Source organism: Muntiacus reevesi, chromosome 18, assembly GCF_963930625.1.
Source record: "Muntiacus reevesi chromosome 18, mMunRee1.1, whole genome shotgun sequence".
NCBI classification, from domain to species: domain Eukaryota; kingdom Metazoa; phylum Chordata; class Mammalia; order Artiodactyla; family Cervidae; genus Muntiacus; species Muntiacus reevesi.
The window spans coordinates 54,408,252-54,424,140 of NC_089266.1; the positions used below are offsets into that span (position 1 = coordinate 54,408,252).

A 15,889-nucleotide genomic window follows, 5' to 3' on the forward strand; every position below is an offset into this window, starting at 1 on the left:
GATGCTTCTGAATCTTTCCTATGTGTGGAATGCAAACAATGGTATGTCTCTGGACCTCTTCATTCCATTGCTGCATATGTAAATGACTCTTGGTGTATTCCACTAGAGCCTCAATAAGTGAGTTTGGAACTTTAAGTGTTTTAGGAAATTGAAAAGACTACATACCTGGATGGTTATCAGTAAAATGTCTAAGGCTGTTGGCTCCTCAGGTGTTGAGAGAGACTTCCTCTGGCTTTGCAGTTTTGAGATCTGCATCCATTTTCCATTGAAAAATGAATAGAACATCTCCACTTCTCTGATCGTGACTATGAGAATGTTTCCATGCCGATCTTTAACGGGTTCATAGTAAACTCTTCCCAAGTTGTGTGTCCCAAGTAAATTCTAGAAACAAACAGATTTCTGGTAGCTTTGATCATGTGCAAACAAAACAACATAACTGCAACAGAAGACACTGAATAATTATCTGATGTTTCTGAGAAGCTGTTTTGTTGTTGTTAAGCAGACTTAAACCTAGAATATGTAGCATCATAGAAATGTGCTTAACAGAAGCTCAAAGAAAATGTCTTTACCATAAGCCTGCGAAGATTATAGCAAGAGGCATAAAAATTATGTTTTTTTAAGCAAATTTAATGTCTGTAAATATCTCTTACCCACATAGACACACCAGCACATAAACCTCAGTTACCAGCACTTGAAGAGAATCCCAGATGTTTTAAAGAAAAATGCCTGATATTTCAAGTATGCTACTTGTGGAGTTTTCAAGAGATCTACGGTAAGCTGGTATGAAGTGGAGTTGTTCAAAATGAAGAAGTGAATTGACAATGTAGCACATTGTACAGGTCCCCAAATGACTGCACATTCCCTTCAAGATACTTTAATTGGAAGATTGGCCTGGTTTGACTTATCTGCATTTCAGAGAGTTCTATTTATTTAAAATTTTGTTGAAATTGTTTGTGAGCTAGGTCAACAAGATAGACAATACTTTTAGAAGAAGAGAAGGAGGCCACATTAAATTGTGGAGGGGCCCAGGCAGATGTTACTAAAATAAGCAATTTTACAGATATGCAAAGTTTAAAGATTTTTAACTTAGAGCATTGGATGAATAGGGTAAAATCCCCCCTTCCTTTGAATATCTATGGTTTTTAAAAATTATTAATCATCTCAGAGCTTAGCTGTGATTTTTGTGAGCTCACATAAGTGCTGACAAGATAGCCTGTTAGCAGGAGAGCAAAAGTAGAACTGAGTTTGTAAAAGTAATTAGGATGACCTAAAAATGAATGAGCCAGCTGATCAGTATCCACATTTACAAAAACACTGGAATGATCCTCATAGGTAGAGACTGTGTCTTTTTTTTCTTTTTCTTAATTTACAAGGACAGAATGCATATTGATAAATAAGAAATTTCATAAATAATTATTGACATTATAAAAATTCATTTGGCAGGCTTACTATTTTAAATAATGGCCTAACTACTCAGTCAGATTATTGCTTTCCAACAGTTAACCTCTATATCATAGGAAAATAATTGGGTAAGACTCTTACTACAGCCTTATATAAAGCAGTTTGCTGCAAGGTCATACTGGCTTAATCAGCAATGGCATGCTGGTAAACTGGCCATCAAAAAAAAAACAAGTCCTGATATATAGAATATGCCAATTTTTGTGGTGTAAGTACTCCCACAATATTTTATTTCAAGTTACCAAAGTTTGATAGCAGGCTTTGAAAATTTCTGAATACTTAACAGTTGACTTTTGTAAGTGAGTACAAGTTGACTCCAGCACATTACTGCTGTTAAGTCTTTAGTTATCCTGGTGTTGAGTTTCAGGGCTGGCTGCTCTTCATTAACACTTAGACTTTTGAAAAATTACTTACTCTTTCTGGCCCTGAGCTTCATCAGCTTAAATTAAAGAGTCCTTACAGCTCAGCCATCCCTTATGCTAATCCTTACCTTATAGAGTGATGGATTAAATCAACCAATGTATGAGAAAGTATTTTGTACACTCTGAAGCTTGATACAGGTAGGTAGGGTATAGGCTTTCTTTACTGCTCCAACTGGAAAACAACACTTACTTGTTTTTAAGATTCATCTCATGTTTCACCTTGTCTGGGAGGACTTTCTCGACTGTCATAGGTAGAATTTAACATCTCCCCTTTTGTCCCCTACTGTTTCCTGTGCCAGCTTGTATCCTAGCATGACCCTGGCTCTCTTATGTATTGATGTAAATGTCGTGAGATCCATCTCTGTTTCTCTGGGTTCCTTGCACAGTGCCTGGTACATAGTAATAGCTCAAGAAATTTTTGTTGTCTGAATGAACATATTATCTTTAGGACACTGGAAAATATGATTTGCTTTGGATCAAAGTGGGTGGGTGGACATGAGTGAGATGATCATTTCATTTAGGCAGAGTTATTATCATTGGTCCACTGTTAGCTTTGGATATGTTGACTAAGGGACTAAGCAAGAAAGCACTAAAAATCTTCCTGAAATTCTGTATTGATAGTTAATTGAATAGATAGTTAGCTCTAGGAAGAGCCCAATGTAAAAGAAGACTATCCTTGTGAAAATAAATTGCAACCATATTGTAAGGGGACAAAGGTGGGGTTCTTTAGAGCCTAAAGGGAAAACAGACCATGTTAATATGTGTCGTGCTATGCAGTCAAGATTATGAGATCTGGGAACCCTGAGGGTTCTACAAGGTGAAGAGGGATACAAGCCATGTGATGGCTCACCGGCATGTATCTAGGGTGTAACCACAGCACGTCGCAGGGGTGTCAGTAAGCCCTAGACAGATGCACAACACTTAGAGACTTTTGTTCAGTTTGGAGTGCCACGGGAAGTTGAAGGAAGTCTGGAATAAGATATGAAGGCTTGGAAAATAATAAAAATTTGGGGAAACCCCTTTACCCCCGCCTTGAAAAATGAAAAAGACATAGTATTCATGAATTGTTACCTGGCTTTAGCTCATTAACATTTATTTCTAACAGCTGTGGAGAAGGAATCTAAAAAAAAACTATAGAAATAAATTTATTTACAAAACAGAAACAGAGTCACAGATGTAGGAAGCAAACTTCTAGTCACCAAGGGGGAACAGATAGGGAGAGATAAATTGGGAGATTGGGGTTGGCATGTACACACTTCCATATGTAAAATGGATAACTAGTAAAGACAAGACCTAGTGTATATCATGGGGGGCTCCTCTCAATATCTTGTAATAACCTATATGGGAAAAGAATCTGAAGAAGACTGGACACTGGTAAATATGTAACTGATTCTCTTTGCCGTACACCTGAAACTCACTCAGCTTTTTAAATAGACTGTCCTCCAATAAACATCTAAAAAATAAAATAAGTGAGTTCACAAAAGTAAGACAAAAGCTGTAGAGGAGGGGAGTTTAATAGGACCCAATCTATAATGTCAGATTGTTACTATATTTCGAGGATAAGTAGTTTGGACATCTCTCAATGTAAGAGGAATGTACACTTCTGCCTTTTGGGGCCTCTGCCGTTTTCCAAAAAGTAGGGAAAGTATTGTGGGGTCTTGGTCACTTACAGGCTTTCTGCTCTTTTATTTTAAATCCAAATGTTGGCAGATACTTATCTCTTCTGCTCAGGTAATATTAATTCATATTTTTTCTGCGTGTGTTCAGTTACTGGGTCGCATCTGACTCTTTGTGATCCTGTGGATTGTAACCTGCCAGGCTCCTCTGTCCATGGAATTTTCCAGGCAAGAATACGAGAGTATGTTGTCATTTCCTACTCCAGGGATCTTCCCAACCCAAGGATCAAACCTGCATCTCTTGTGTCTCCTGCACTGGCAGGCAGATTCTTTACCACTGTGACACCTGAGACTTTACCTTCTTCCAAATAAAGTTTCCTGGATCAAGAAGATCCACTGGAGAAAGGATAGGCTACCCACTTCAGTATTCTTGGGCTTCCTTTGTGGCTCAGTTGGTAAAGGATCCTCCTGCAATGTGGGAGACCTGGGTTTGATCCCTGGGTTGGGAAGATCCCCTGGAGAAGGGAAAGGGTACCCACTCCAGTATTCTGGCCCGGAGAATTCCATGAACTGTATAGCCCATGGGATCGCAAAGAGTTGGACACAACTGAATGACTTTTTCACTTCACTTCACTTCATTACTAAATAGACTCCAAATGATGCAGAATAGACTTTCACTTTTTCTTTTTAGACTATAATGTACATAATTTGTTCTCTTCACAATTTTTGTTTGCTTTTTGTAAAATGAATACACAATAAGGTGATGAAATATTGGGAAAAAAATGCAGGCTGTGGAGTTATATATGTCAGAGTTTATACCCATACTCTGCTATTTCCTATTTGTGAAACCCTGGGCAAGTTATTTTCCTTTTCTTGGCCTCAGTTTTATCCTGTGTTAAGTGAATGCCAATAATAGTACTTCACATTATGGTGTGGTGAAGATATATAGTTTGTAAAGAACTTAGCACAGTGCCTGGCATTTACTCTGTTAGGTAAATGAAAGTTGTTGTTTTGTGATTGTTATTTATTAACATGTATTAAAGAGCCTCCCTATAGAGCTGAAACTGGAAAATAAGGCTCAGAATGCACAGTGGTTTGTATGTGCTGTGATGAAGGTAAGTCAGGGGACTGTTCACAGCTCCCTGAGGGGGAGAAAGATGGCAAGGAAGACCTGTGCATACTATGGTCAAGTGTCTGGGCCACTCTTGAGAAAATGTAAGCCATGGAATGACATGGTCAGAACCTTTTATTGGCTACTCTGGCAGGAGTGTGGAGAATGCATTGGAGAGTGTTAAGACTGGAAGCAGGAGGATGACTTTGGAAGTTTTTGATATAACTGGAGTAATGAGGCAGTTGTAGTGATGCTGGAAATGGGAGGAGATTAAAATGAGATATGCCACAGGTAAAGTAACAGGGTTTATGTATGACTGATGCCAATCAAGCTATTTAAGAATGCTTTTTTCTCAGAACATTGTAAGAAATGTTAGTTTAACAAAGAGACTAAAAATATTACATATAAATCTCCCCAAATGTATATTTCTTCCTCTTCTGTTAAGTTTTTCCTGTGCCCTGTCACCCCCTTCCCCCCCTGCCCCTGCCAAAAAAAAAAGAGTGGCTTCGGTATTTCCAGACATGTTCATTTAAAGATCAGTAAGGACCTTGGGCAATATTTCCTACAAAAAAAAAAAAAAAAAAAGATGACAGTGACTTCTATTATTTAAGCAGTCATTGCCTTGGCCATGGCACTGTAAGGGGTAACTATTTTGAGTACTACAAGGCACTGGTCACAGTGAGGGCCTAGAGGACTATCCAGGTGGTAACTATGGCATGAGGTACATTTCTGTAACCCCCTTTCCCTTTGGTTAGATAGAGCATCCTCCAGTGTGATTTTAGGGGTGCAGAGGTTGGGCTGATAAATGTGTCTATCCAGGTAGTAGGTAAAGAGGGTCTTCCACGTGCCACTCATGGTGGATACAGTGATAGCCAAGACGGAGACACGATCTCAGGGACTCACAGTGGAAGTTGACACTGACCAAAAATGATATGAATAATTAACAAATGGGATTATGGTCACCATTCTGAATGAAGAATACAAGGTGCTCTGTGAATGATTCACTTAATTGGGAGATCAGAGAAAGGCTCCCTGAGGAAGTATAAAAATGAAGCTGAGTAAAGCAATTATCCTTCAATAAAAAATAAATTAATTTAAAAAAAATGAAGCTGAGATCTGAAAGATATGTAGGAATTAGTGAGACAAAGAAGCAGAAGCAGATTCTAATCAGAGGAAATAACATTCAAGTTAGCAAAGGAGACTGAGCCAGACCAGGAAGTTGGAAAAATCTGGAAAGTGCTGAGTCATGAAAGCCAAGTGATGTGGCAATTTAAAATTTTAAAATAAATAAGATCATTGTATCAAATGCTACTGAGATGTCAGCTGCAAAGAGGATTTAAAAGTGTCTATCAGATTTAGCGAAACTGAAACCATTGAAGGGATGGATGCAGGTTTTTTAGGGGCCAGCACCACACAATTTGGGGGGCCCTCTTTAAGATAAAGAATAAAAAATTACAAATATGAAGGTTAGGTATAAAAGTCATTAAAAAAATAAAAGTGAATATTTTAGACTGAGAAAGAAAATCTCCCCCAATACTGGAGTATTTGGAATTTTTGATCTGGGATTTCTTTAGGCATGCATGCATACTCAGTTGCTCAGTTGTGTCCTTCTCTTTGCTACACTATGGACTGTAGCCCACCAGACTCCTCTGTTCATGGAATTCTGTAGGCAAGAATACTGGAGTGTGTGGCCATTTCCTTCTCCAGGGGATCCTCCCAACCCAAGGATTCAATCCTCTGTCTCTTGCATTGGCAGGCGGATTTTTTACTACCAATCCACCTGGGAAGCCCTTTCTTTAGGCAGTTTACCAGAAATGCTTGCTGGTTGTAACTCAACTTCCCCTCCCTAAACACTCTGCAACTCCCATACCCACAGGGGGTCATACAAGTGAGGGACCCTGAAGCTCAAGATTTATGAGCATCATCTGCCTCTGATTATTGGTGGCCTGGGAGAGCAGTTTGGTAGGCATGATGATAACAAAAGTCAGGGAAAGAGCTTGGAACTAAATGGGAAGTGAGGAAATGAAGAAAGAGGATGTTGGCCATTCTTTCAAGTTTGGGTCTAAGGAGGAGAAGAGTGATTGTAGTTGAAGAAGGGAGTGAAGAACTGAAATCTAGAGCACATGTGAGAGATGAGCCTTTGGTAAGAGGAGTGAGACTTTATCTGTGGGAATGGGGGGAAGGAAGAGGAAGTAGCATCAATGCAAGGAGGCCTTTCAATTTGGTCGTAGACAAATAATTATTTCCCATTTATTTTCTTAATGAGTTATACAGTAAACTATCACCTGATGTGAGGATGGAAAGTGTGGGGAAGGGGAAGGGATGTGGTAGAATGGAGAAAGTTGTAAATAGTTGCCTTGTAATTTGGGAAAGTGAATTTAGTAGAGAAATGGAACGTGATCAGTAGGTGACATTATACGTGAGAATTGTAGTAATGACATAAAACATAAAGTCAATCATACTCCCTGCCCCTGTTTAGTAATTTTATTATTTTTTTAATGCAACAGTGTGCAACTGCTCCAGTGTAGTGAATGCATGTTGGGATTCATCCAGGCTTGGATCTTTTCCAAATAAATAATGTGGAGGGAGAGAGTGGTCAGAAATTTAGAGGATTTTCAAGGGGGTAATTATGATGGGCCAAATAATCTAAGTTAGACAAAGAGGAAAATGACCTCAGCAGAGGGCAGATGCATTATGAAAAGTGATGGGGGCTGGTACATTGGGGGACCAAATCCAAGCGCTATTTCAATGGAAGTAATAGTTGAGTAGGGCACACTGACCATTATGGCTTCTCTCTAGCCCCTCAGTGTTTAAATGCAGTGACTTGTGACAGTCTAGTCCTTCTCAGATATTAGATTAAGATGTTCTGGGAAGACTCTAATAAACCTAATATAAAGAGCCCCATTTGAAATTCTAAAGTTGTTTAGTGTGTAATCTAAACGTGCCTGGGTCGTATGGGAGGGTCCGCTAAAGACTCCTGAGAAAGAACTTTACTAAGGGACCAAGGGGTACTGAGAATGAAGTTTATCCTAAACAGAGAGCTGTTTTTGCAGTATAGTGGCTTAGTCCAACTGTAGCTGGTCAGTGATGAAAGGAAGAGCCTCTTTGGATTTAGCACAGTCATCATGGCCCAGCTCCAAGAACATCTTGAGTTGAAGGGGAAGATTATGCAATCAAGAGTGAGTTGAATTTGCACTGACCATCATCTGTTTTACATATGGTAATGTATATGTTTCATGCTAATTCTCTTAATCATCCCACCCTTGCCTCCTCCCACTGAGTCCAAATTCTATTCTTTATATCTGTGACTCCTTTGCTGCCCTGCATGCAGGATCACAGTTATTGTATTTCTAAATTCCATATATAAACAGCAGGGCACCCAAAGCTGGTGCTCTGAGATAACGCAGAAGCATAGGGTGGGGAGGGAGGTAGGAGGGAGATTCAGGATGGGGGGAACACATGTATACCTCTGACCAATTCATGCTGATGTATGGAAAAAAAATCACAATATTGTAATTATCCTCCAATTAAATAATTAAAAAAAGAGTGAGTTGAAATTGAGGCACTTTTTTTTTTAAGATCTTACTTAAGACACAAGTTAAAGGAGAAAAGGAAAGGTATATCCATTTGAATGAAGAGTTTCAAAGAATAGCAAGGAGAGATAAGAAAGACTTCCTCAGCGTTCAATGAAAGAAATAGAGGAAAACAATAGAATGGGAAAGACTAGAGATGTCTTCAAGAAAATTAGAGATACCAAGGGAAAATTTCATGTAAAGATAGGCACAATAAAGGACAGAAATGATATGGACCTAACAGAAGCAGAAGATATTAAGAAGAGGTGGCCAAAATACACAGAAGATCTTCATGACCCAGATAACCATGATGGTGTAATCATTCACCTAGAGTCAGACATCCTGGAATGCAAAGTCAAGTGGGCCTTAGGAAGCATCACTACAAGCAAAGCTAGTGGAGGTGATGGAATTCCAGTTGAGTTACTTGAAATTCTAAAAGATGATGCTGTGAAAGTGCTGCACTCAATATGCCAGCAAATTTGGAAAACTCAGCAGTGGCCACAGGACTGGAAAATGTCAGTTTTCATTCCAATCCTTAAGAAAGGCAATGCCCAAGAATGTCTAAACTACTGCACAATTGCACTCATCTCACACACTAGCAAAGTAATACTCAAAATTCTCCAAGCCAGGCTTGAACAGTACATGAACTGTAAACTTCAGGTGTTCAAGCTGGATTTAGAAAAGGCAGAGGAACCAGAGATCAAGTTGCAAACATCCATTGGATCATCAAAAGAAGAAAAACATCTACTTCTGCTTTATTGACTATGCCAAAGCCTTTGACTGTGTGGATCACAACACATTCTGGAAAATTCTTAAAGAGATAGGAATACCAGACCACCTGACCTGCCTCCTGAGAAATCTGTATGCAGGTCAAGAAGCATCATTTAGAACTGGACATGGAATAACAGACTGGTTCCAAATTGGGAAAGGAGTACATCAAGGCTGTGCATTGTCAACCTGCTTATTTAACTTATATGCAGAGTACATCATGAGAAATGCCAGGCTGGATGAAGCACAAACTAGAATCAAGATTGCCGGGAGAAATTTCAATAACCTCAGATATGCAGATGACACTACCGTTATGGCAGAAAGCAAAGAAGAACTAAAAAGCCTCTTGATGAAAGTGAAAGAATAGAGTGAAAAAGTTAGCTTAAAACTCAACACTCAGAAAACTAAGATTATGGCATCTGGTCCCATTCACTTCATGGCAAATAGATGGTAACAGTGACAGACTTTTATTTTTTTGGGTTCCAAAATCACTGCAGATGGTGACTGCAGCCATGAAATTAAAAGATGCTTGCTTCTTGAAAGAAAAGCTATGACCAAACTAGACAGCATGTGAAAAAGCAGAGACGTTACTTTGCCGACAACGGTCTGTACAGTCAAAGCTATGGTTTTCCCAGTAGTCATGTATGGAGGTGAGAGTTGGGCTATAAAGAAAGCTGAGCACTGACGAATTGATGCTTTAGAACTGTGGTGTTGAAGAAGACTCTTGAGAGTCCCTTGGACTGCAAGGAGATCCAACCAGTCCATCCTAAAGGAAATCAACCCTGAATATTCATTCGAAGAACTGATGCTGAAGCTGAAACTCCAATACTTTGGCCACCTGATGTGAAGAACTGACTCATTGGAAAAGACCTTGATGCTGGGAAAGATTGAAGGCGGGAGGAGAAGGGGACGACAGAGGATGAGATGGTTGGATGGCATTACGAACTCAATGGACATGAGTTTGAGTAAATTCTGAGAGCTGGTGATGGACAGGGAGGCCTGGTGTGCTGCAGTTCGTGGGGTCAGAAAGAGTGAACATGACTGAGCGACTAAACTGAACTGAATACACAAGGCAGTGAGCCACCTGTGCAGTGGAATATAGCACAGGAGGTTGAAGAGTTACTTTTCAGAATTTATTATAATATCAAGACAATAATTATTATTGCAAGGAGTCAAATTATTGCATGGGTCAAGAAATGAAATTCCTGTAATTGCAGGTAGGGATGAAGCTGTAGAAAATTTTTGTTATTATGACTCTCTTTTTAGCTTTGAATGATATCGCCTGGCCAAACACAGCTTATGCAGATTCCTGTTATATGTATTTCTAGGGTTTATGTAACTTGCAGCTTTGTAGGTAGATATCTATCACTGTAAGTGAAAGTGTTCTTTGCTCAGTCATGTCCCACTCTTTGCGAACCCCTGGACTGTAGCCCACCAGGCTCCTCTGTCCATGGAATTGTCCAGGCAAGAATACTGGAGTGGCTTGCCATTCCTTTCTCCAGGGGATCTTTCTGACCCAAGGACTGAAGCTGAGTCTTCTGCATTGCAGGCAGATTTTTTACTGTCTGAGCCACCAGGAATTGATGCTTTCAAACAGTGGTTCTGGAGAAGACTCTTGAGAGTCCCTTGGACTGCAAGGAGATCAAATCAGTTAATCCTAAAGGAAATAAACCCTGAATATTTATTGGAAGAACTGGTGCTGAAACTCCAATATTTTGGCCACCTGATGCGAAGAACTGAAACATTAGAAAAGACCCTGATGCTGGGAAAGATTGAGGGCAAGAGGAGAAGGGGGTGACAGAGGATGAGATGGTTGGATGGCATCACTGACTCAGTGGACACAAGTTTGAGCAAACTCTGGGAGATATGAAGGACAGGGAAACCTGGCGTGCTGCAGTCCATGGGGTCACAGAGAGTTGTTCGACCCAGCGACTGAACAACGTCAACAACCCATCACTGATAAAGCCTCATCGATACTTTAAAGATCCTAATGCTGTGTAGTAGAGGTTTCCCTGTGCTAAGAACCACAAATTCAGATAATACTGAAACAAAAACAAAACAATGAAAGGGAAACCCAGAAATGCCTGGTTAGAATTCAATGTCATTTCTAAGAGGAGTTCTGTAACCGACAAAGATTCTTGCAGGGCTTGGAGATATGATCTGATTGGGTTAATAGTACAGAAGGGTTAAATTCAGAATGAAAGGTAAGTCTTTAAGAGTTTTTTTGTTTTGTTCTTTTAATTATCAAAAATGTATGCAGATACATTTGTTTTCCCATAAACATCAAGCCAGGAAACTCCTTAAAATATCTGAGCATCTCTTTTTCCATCTCCGTACACTCATATAGATCCACAGGATGCCAAAACATCCAGAACTCATCAAGAGAGCTCATCAGACTCTTATTGTGCAAATGATGAAACTCAGATCCAGAGAGCAGAAATGAATTGATTGGTGAACATCAGATCCAGAATTCAGGTCTCTTTACTCCTTGTTTACTTCTAGATTCTTCAAGATAAACCTCTCTTTCTCTTCCAGGAGAGTGCCAAAAGCACAGGTTCACTACCAAGACAGGTATGCAGCTCCGAGCATCCAAGACGACTTCATATGTCTAAGGATCTAAAACAGCAAGGAGCCCGCCCTTTCCCTTTCCAGGTGGGGTTGGGAACTTAACTGACATGTGTTTCCAAAATTTCCTTGGAGGGCTAGGTTGAGACCTGGCCCCTCACCTGTAGCTGGGCTGTTGCTGCAAGCATCTTCTGCCGAGTTTGTAGTACTGTGGATGAGGACATGGAGATAGGTACGCTTTGCCTCAACCACCTTATATCTTCCCACATACAAGACAGCTGCAAAAGAAGTCATGAGGTCATATCATCATTCAAGCCAGCGCATGATTTAGGTTGTGGCATCAAAGCAAAGCAGTCAGGAGGAAACCTGACACCTGATGTTTGTTCTCCAGTCCATTTTCAGATACATGCAAAACAACTTTTTGATCTCTGTCCAACTGGAAAAAGATCTGAATGTTAATGAAACAATCAGATCCCCATTTTAGTCTTTGCCAGATGATCCCATAACTCAGAATACTGGAGACACAATCTGACAGGATGGAAGCTTCTTTGCTCTGAAAATGTGTAGATACTATTTTGGCATTTTTAATGACAAAGGGCATATCAGGCCAGAAAGAGACCATTGAGATAATTTACTCCCACTCCAATATTTTGATCACTGGAGATTCCTCAACTTCTCAACTAAAGTTTTAGAGATTTATGTGAGGTACTGTTGGTGCAAAGTGGGGAAGAATAAAATTAGAACTCAGGATACCTTTGTGAACCACAGAAAATCTTGTGTAATGGAACTCGTGTGAGAGTCATCTATTTCAACAATTGGTATTTGATCTTCATTGGTGACTAACATATTGTCTTTGTAATAAAATATAACAGCTATGTAGAGTCCCCTGAAAAGAAAAAGCAAAATAAAAATTGTCCTCAACCATCTTCTCCAAGCCTGAATCATAGAAATAGTATTTTTGGGCATGATAAATGATAATTTAAAATATACTTATGAAAATATTCTTGTTGAGTACTACAAATTTATTGACTAGAATTCAAAGAAATAATTCTTTTGTCCAGATTCTCAGAAGAAAAGTGAATTTTATATTCTTTTAATAATAAAACAGCAATATTTACCAAGTTTCCACTCAGAACCAAAATCAGTAGCTTCCTGAGATGTTAAGACTTCCTGGAAAAACTACAAAGGACCCACCGTTTCAAGGTCTTCACAAACTTGTTTGAGGAATGGAATAGGTGTTTCAGGCTCCTGGAGACTGACGGCTTGCGGCCCGAGGTTGGCACTTTTGAACTTTCTGGAACACAGAACAAAAGTAGTGTAAACTTCACTGGAAGAAGAGCGCTCTCAGCGCCTTCCTCCCATCTTTCTGCCTTTCTCTCCCCTGTCCTCTCAATGCGCTTATGTTCAGTTTCAGAGGGACTCAGCTCATTCACTCTGTCTAGGAGCTTCTGTATCTTGAGATGCCAGTAGTTAACTCATTTAGTGAATAGCTCCTCAAAAATGTTGAAAATGAGTAACGTTTATAACTCCAGGGGAAATCACTCCGGTGTTCCGTTTATATCCTCCTTATTTATCATGAGGTGGAATAAAAATAAATAGAATCAACTTTTGTCCCCAGCACATATTGCATTTTAATATTCACACACTTCTCAATGTTGGCAAAACTCTTATTAGACTACATATTCCATTGATTTTTTTTCATTATAAAATTAATATAGGCACATTACAGGAAGTCTGGAGCATAGAAAAGGAACAACACCCCACACATGCCATCTTGCCACTTTAGCACAACCATTGCTAATATTCTGGGGTAGTTTTTTTTTTTTACCCCAGAGTGTATGTTGGCTTACAGAAATAGCTGTAGGTGTGGTTAACATCTTCATTATTCAGAAGAAAATACTGAGATAGGTTAAGTGGTTTGTCTACAAAAACCGGTACCCAGATGAACACATTTATTCACTGAAAAATATTTATTGGGACACCACTATATGTTAGGTTCTGTGGTTACTGTGATGAGCAAATCATCCATTGCTTCTGTTTAGCTCTTTTATTTACAATCTGGAACTCTCACTGATAAAACTAGTAGCATTGAAACATATACATTACCATATGTAAAATGACAGCTAGTGGGAAGTTGGTGTATAACACAGGGAGCTCAGTGATAACCTAGTGATAGGTTATCTCGTGCTATCTGTGATAACCTAGAGGAGTAGAATGGGGTAGGGGGTGAGAGCGAGGTTCAGGAGAGAGGGGACATATGTATATTTATGGCTGATCCATGTTGCTGTACGGCAGAAACCAACAAGAACATCGTAAAGCAATTATCCTTCAGTTAAAAAAAAAGTAATAGATTTCCTGTAACAGTATTTGCAAAGAGTGCTGCCTAGAACTGACCTAGATGATCATTGCTTTAATTCTTAAGTATAATTAATGAATGGAAGATGAAGTTGTTGGGATCATCACCAAACTCTTGACAGACATGTTACTGGGGATGAGAACAGTCTATCACTGCTCTTAGACATGGAAACCTGGGCAGATGGCCTGTGCCTGAGGCCCAGTGTGGTTCTGCCTATGATCCTAGAGGAGAAGTTGGGAATGAGCTGACTGACGCAAGCTTTCATGCCAGGTTCCCTTGTGCTGATAGTGGTTAGTCCTGCCAGGACAAAGCAAAAGCATTTTCTTCTAACTTGAACATGAATTTGACTGGTCATATCCTGCTTGAACCGCTGCTGGGACTTGTGATTAAAGGGAGCATATTGAACATATTCATCACATGCTACTCTCTTCCAAACCTTGCTAAAAGCAGAGTTGTTGTTCAGTTGTTCAGTCGTGTCTGACTCTGCGACCCCATGGACTGCAGCACGCCAGGCTTCCCTGTCCTTCACCAACTTCCGGAGCTTGCTCAAACTCATGTCCATCAAGTTGGTGATGCTGTCCAATCATCTCATTCTCTGTCGTCCCCTTCTCCTGCCTTCAGTCTTTCCTAGCATCAGGGTCTTTTCTAATGAGTTAGCTCTTTGTACCAGGTGGCCAAAGTACTGAAGCTTCAACCTCAGCATCAGTCCTTCCAATGAATATTCAGGGTTGATTTCCTTTAGGATGGACTGGTTTGATCTCCTTGCTGTCCAAGGGATTCGCAAGAGTCTTCTTTAATACCACAATTCAAAAGCATCAATTCTTCAGCACTCAGCCTTCTTTATGGTTCAACTCTCACATCCATACATGACTACTGGTAAAACCATAGCCTTGACTAGATGGACCTTTGTCGGCAAAGTAATGTCACTGCTTTTTAACATGTTGCCTAGGCTGTTCATAGCTTTTCTTCTAAGGAGGAAGCGTCTTTTAATTTCATAGCTGCATTCACCATCTGCAGTAATTTTGGAGCCCAACAAAACAAAGTCTGTCACTGTTTCCATTGTTTCCCCATCTATTTGCCATGAAGTAATGGGACTGGATGCCATGATCTTCATTTTGTGAATGCTGAGTTTTAAGCCAGCTCTTTCACTCTCCTCTTTCACCTTCATCAAGAGGCTCTTTAGTTCCACTTTGCTTTCTGCCATAAGGACGGGGTCATCTGCATCTCTAAGGTTATTGATATTTCTCCTGGCAATCTTGATTCCAGCTTGTGCTTCATCTAGCCCAGCATTTCGAATGATGTACTCTGCATATAAGTTAAAGTGGAGTGACTGTATATAGTCTTGATGCACTCCTTCCCTCATATGCAGTCAGTCTGATGTTCCATGTCCAGTTCTGTTGTTTCTTGACCTGCATATAAGTTTCTCAGGAGGCAGATCAGGTGGTCTGGTATTCCCATCTCTTGAAGACTTTTCCACAGTTTGTTGTAATCCACACAATTAAAGGCTTTGGCATAGTCAATGAAGCAGATATTTCCCTGGAATTCTCTTGCTTTTTCAATGATCCAATGGATGTTGGCAATTTGATCTCTGGTTCCTCTGCCTTTTCTAAATCCAGCTTGAACATCTGGAAGTTCTTCGTTCACATATGGTTGAAGCCTGGCTTGGAGAATTTTGAGCATTACTTTGCTAGTGTGTGAGATGAGTGCAATTGTGCAGTAGTTTGAACATTATTTGGCATTGCCTTTCTTTGGGATTGAAATGAAAACCGACCTTTTCTAGTTGAAATATATGTTTTTGTGGAATTCTCTTGGTTAAGAGATTTAAAAAAGAAGGGATATAAATCTATAAAGACAAAGAGATAGGAAAGGAAATAAAAGCAAGTGAATTTTGGTAGCTAGGAAGCAGATGGACAGAGGGATTTAGTAGACTTGAGGAAGATGAATCCTCAGCCAGCAGTGGAGAAAGCTGAAAAGTAACATGACTCACCCCATGGGCATCATACATTGCTAGAAGTGAATGA

The 15,889-nt window shown here is 39.8% G+C and overlaps 1 protein-coding gene across 1 annotated transcript in view; it reads right to left on the reverse strand.

Moving 5' to 3' along the window:
• Nucleotides 1–15,889, reverse strand: part of ANKFN1 (ankyrin repeat and fibronectin type III domain containing 1) — a 157,996-nt gene that overhangs the window by 46,399 nt on the left and 95,708 nt on the right. Inside the window, exons 8-11 of the mRNA XM_065910764.1 lie at nt 12,707–12,806; nt 12,266–12,398; nt 11,674–11,790; nt 166–381 (exon numbers count right to left, since the gene is read on the reverse strand). Of these exons, the coding sequence (XP_065766836.1) occupies nt 166–381; nt 11,674–11,790; nt 12,266–12,398; nt 12,707–12,806 (566 nt within the window). The remainder of the gene's footprint in view (nt 1–165; nt 382–11,673; nt 11,791–12,265; nt 12,399–12,706; nt 12,807–15,889) is intronic.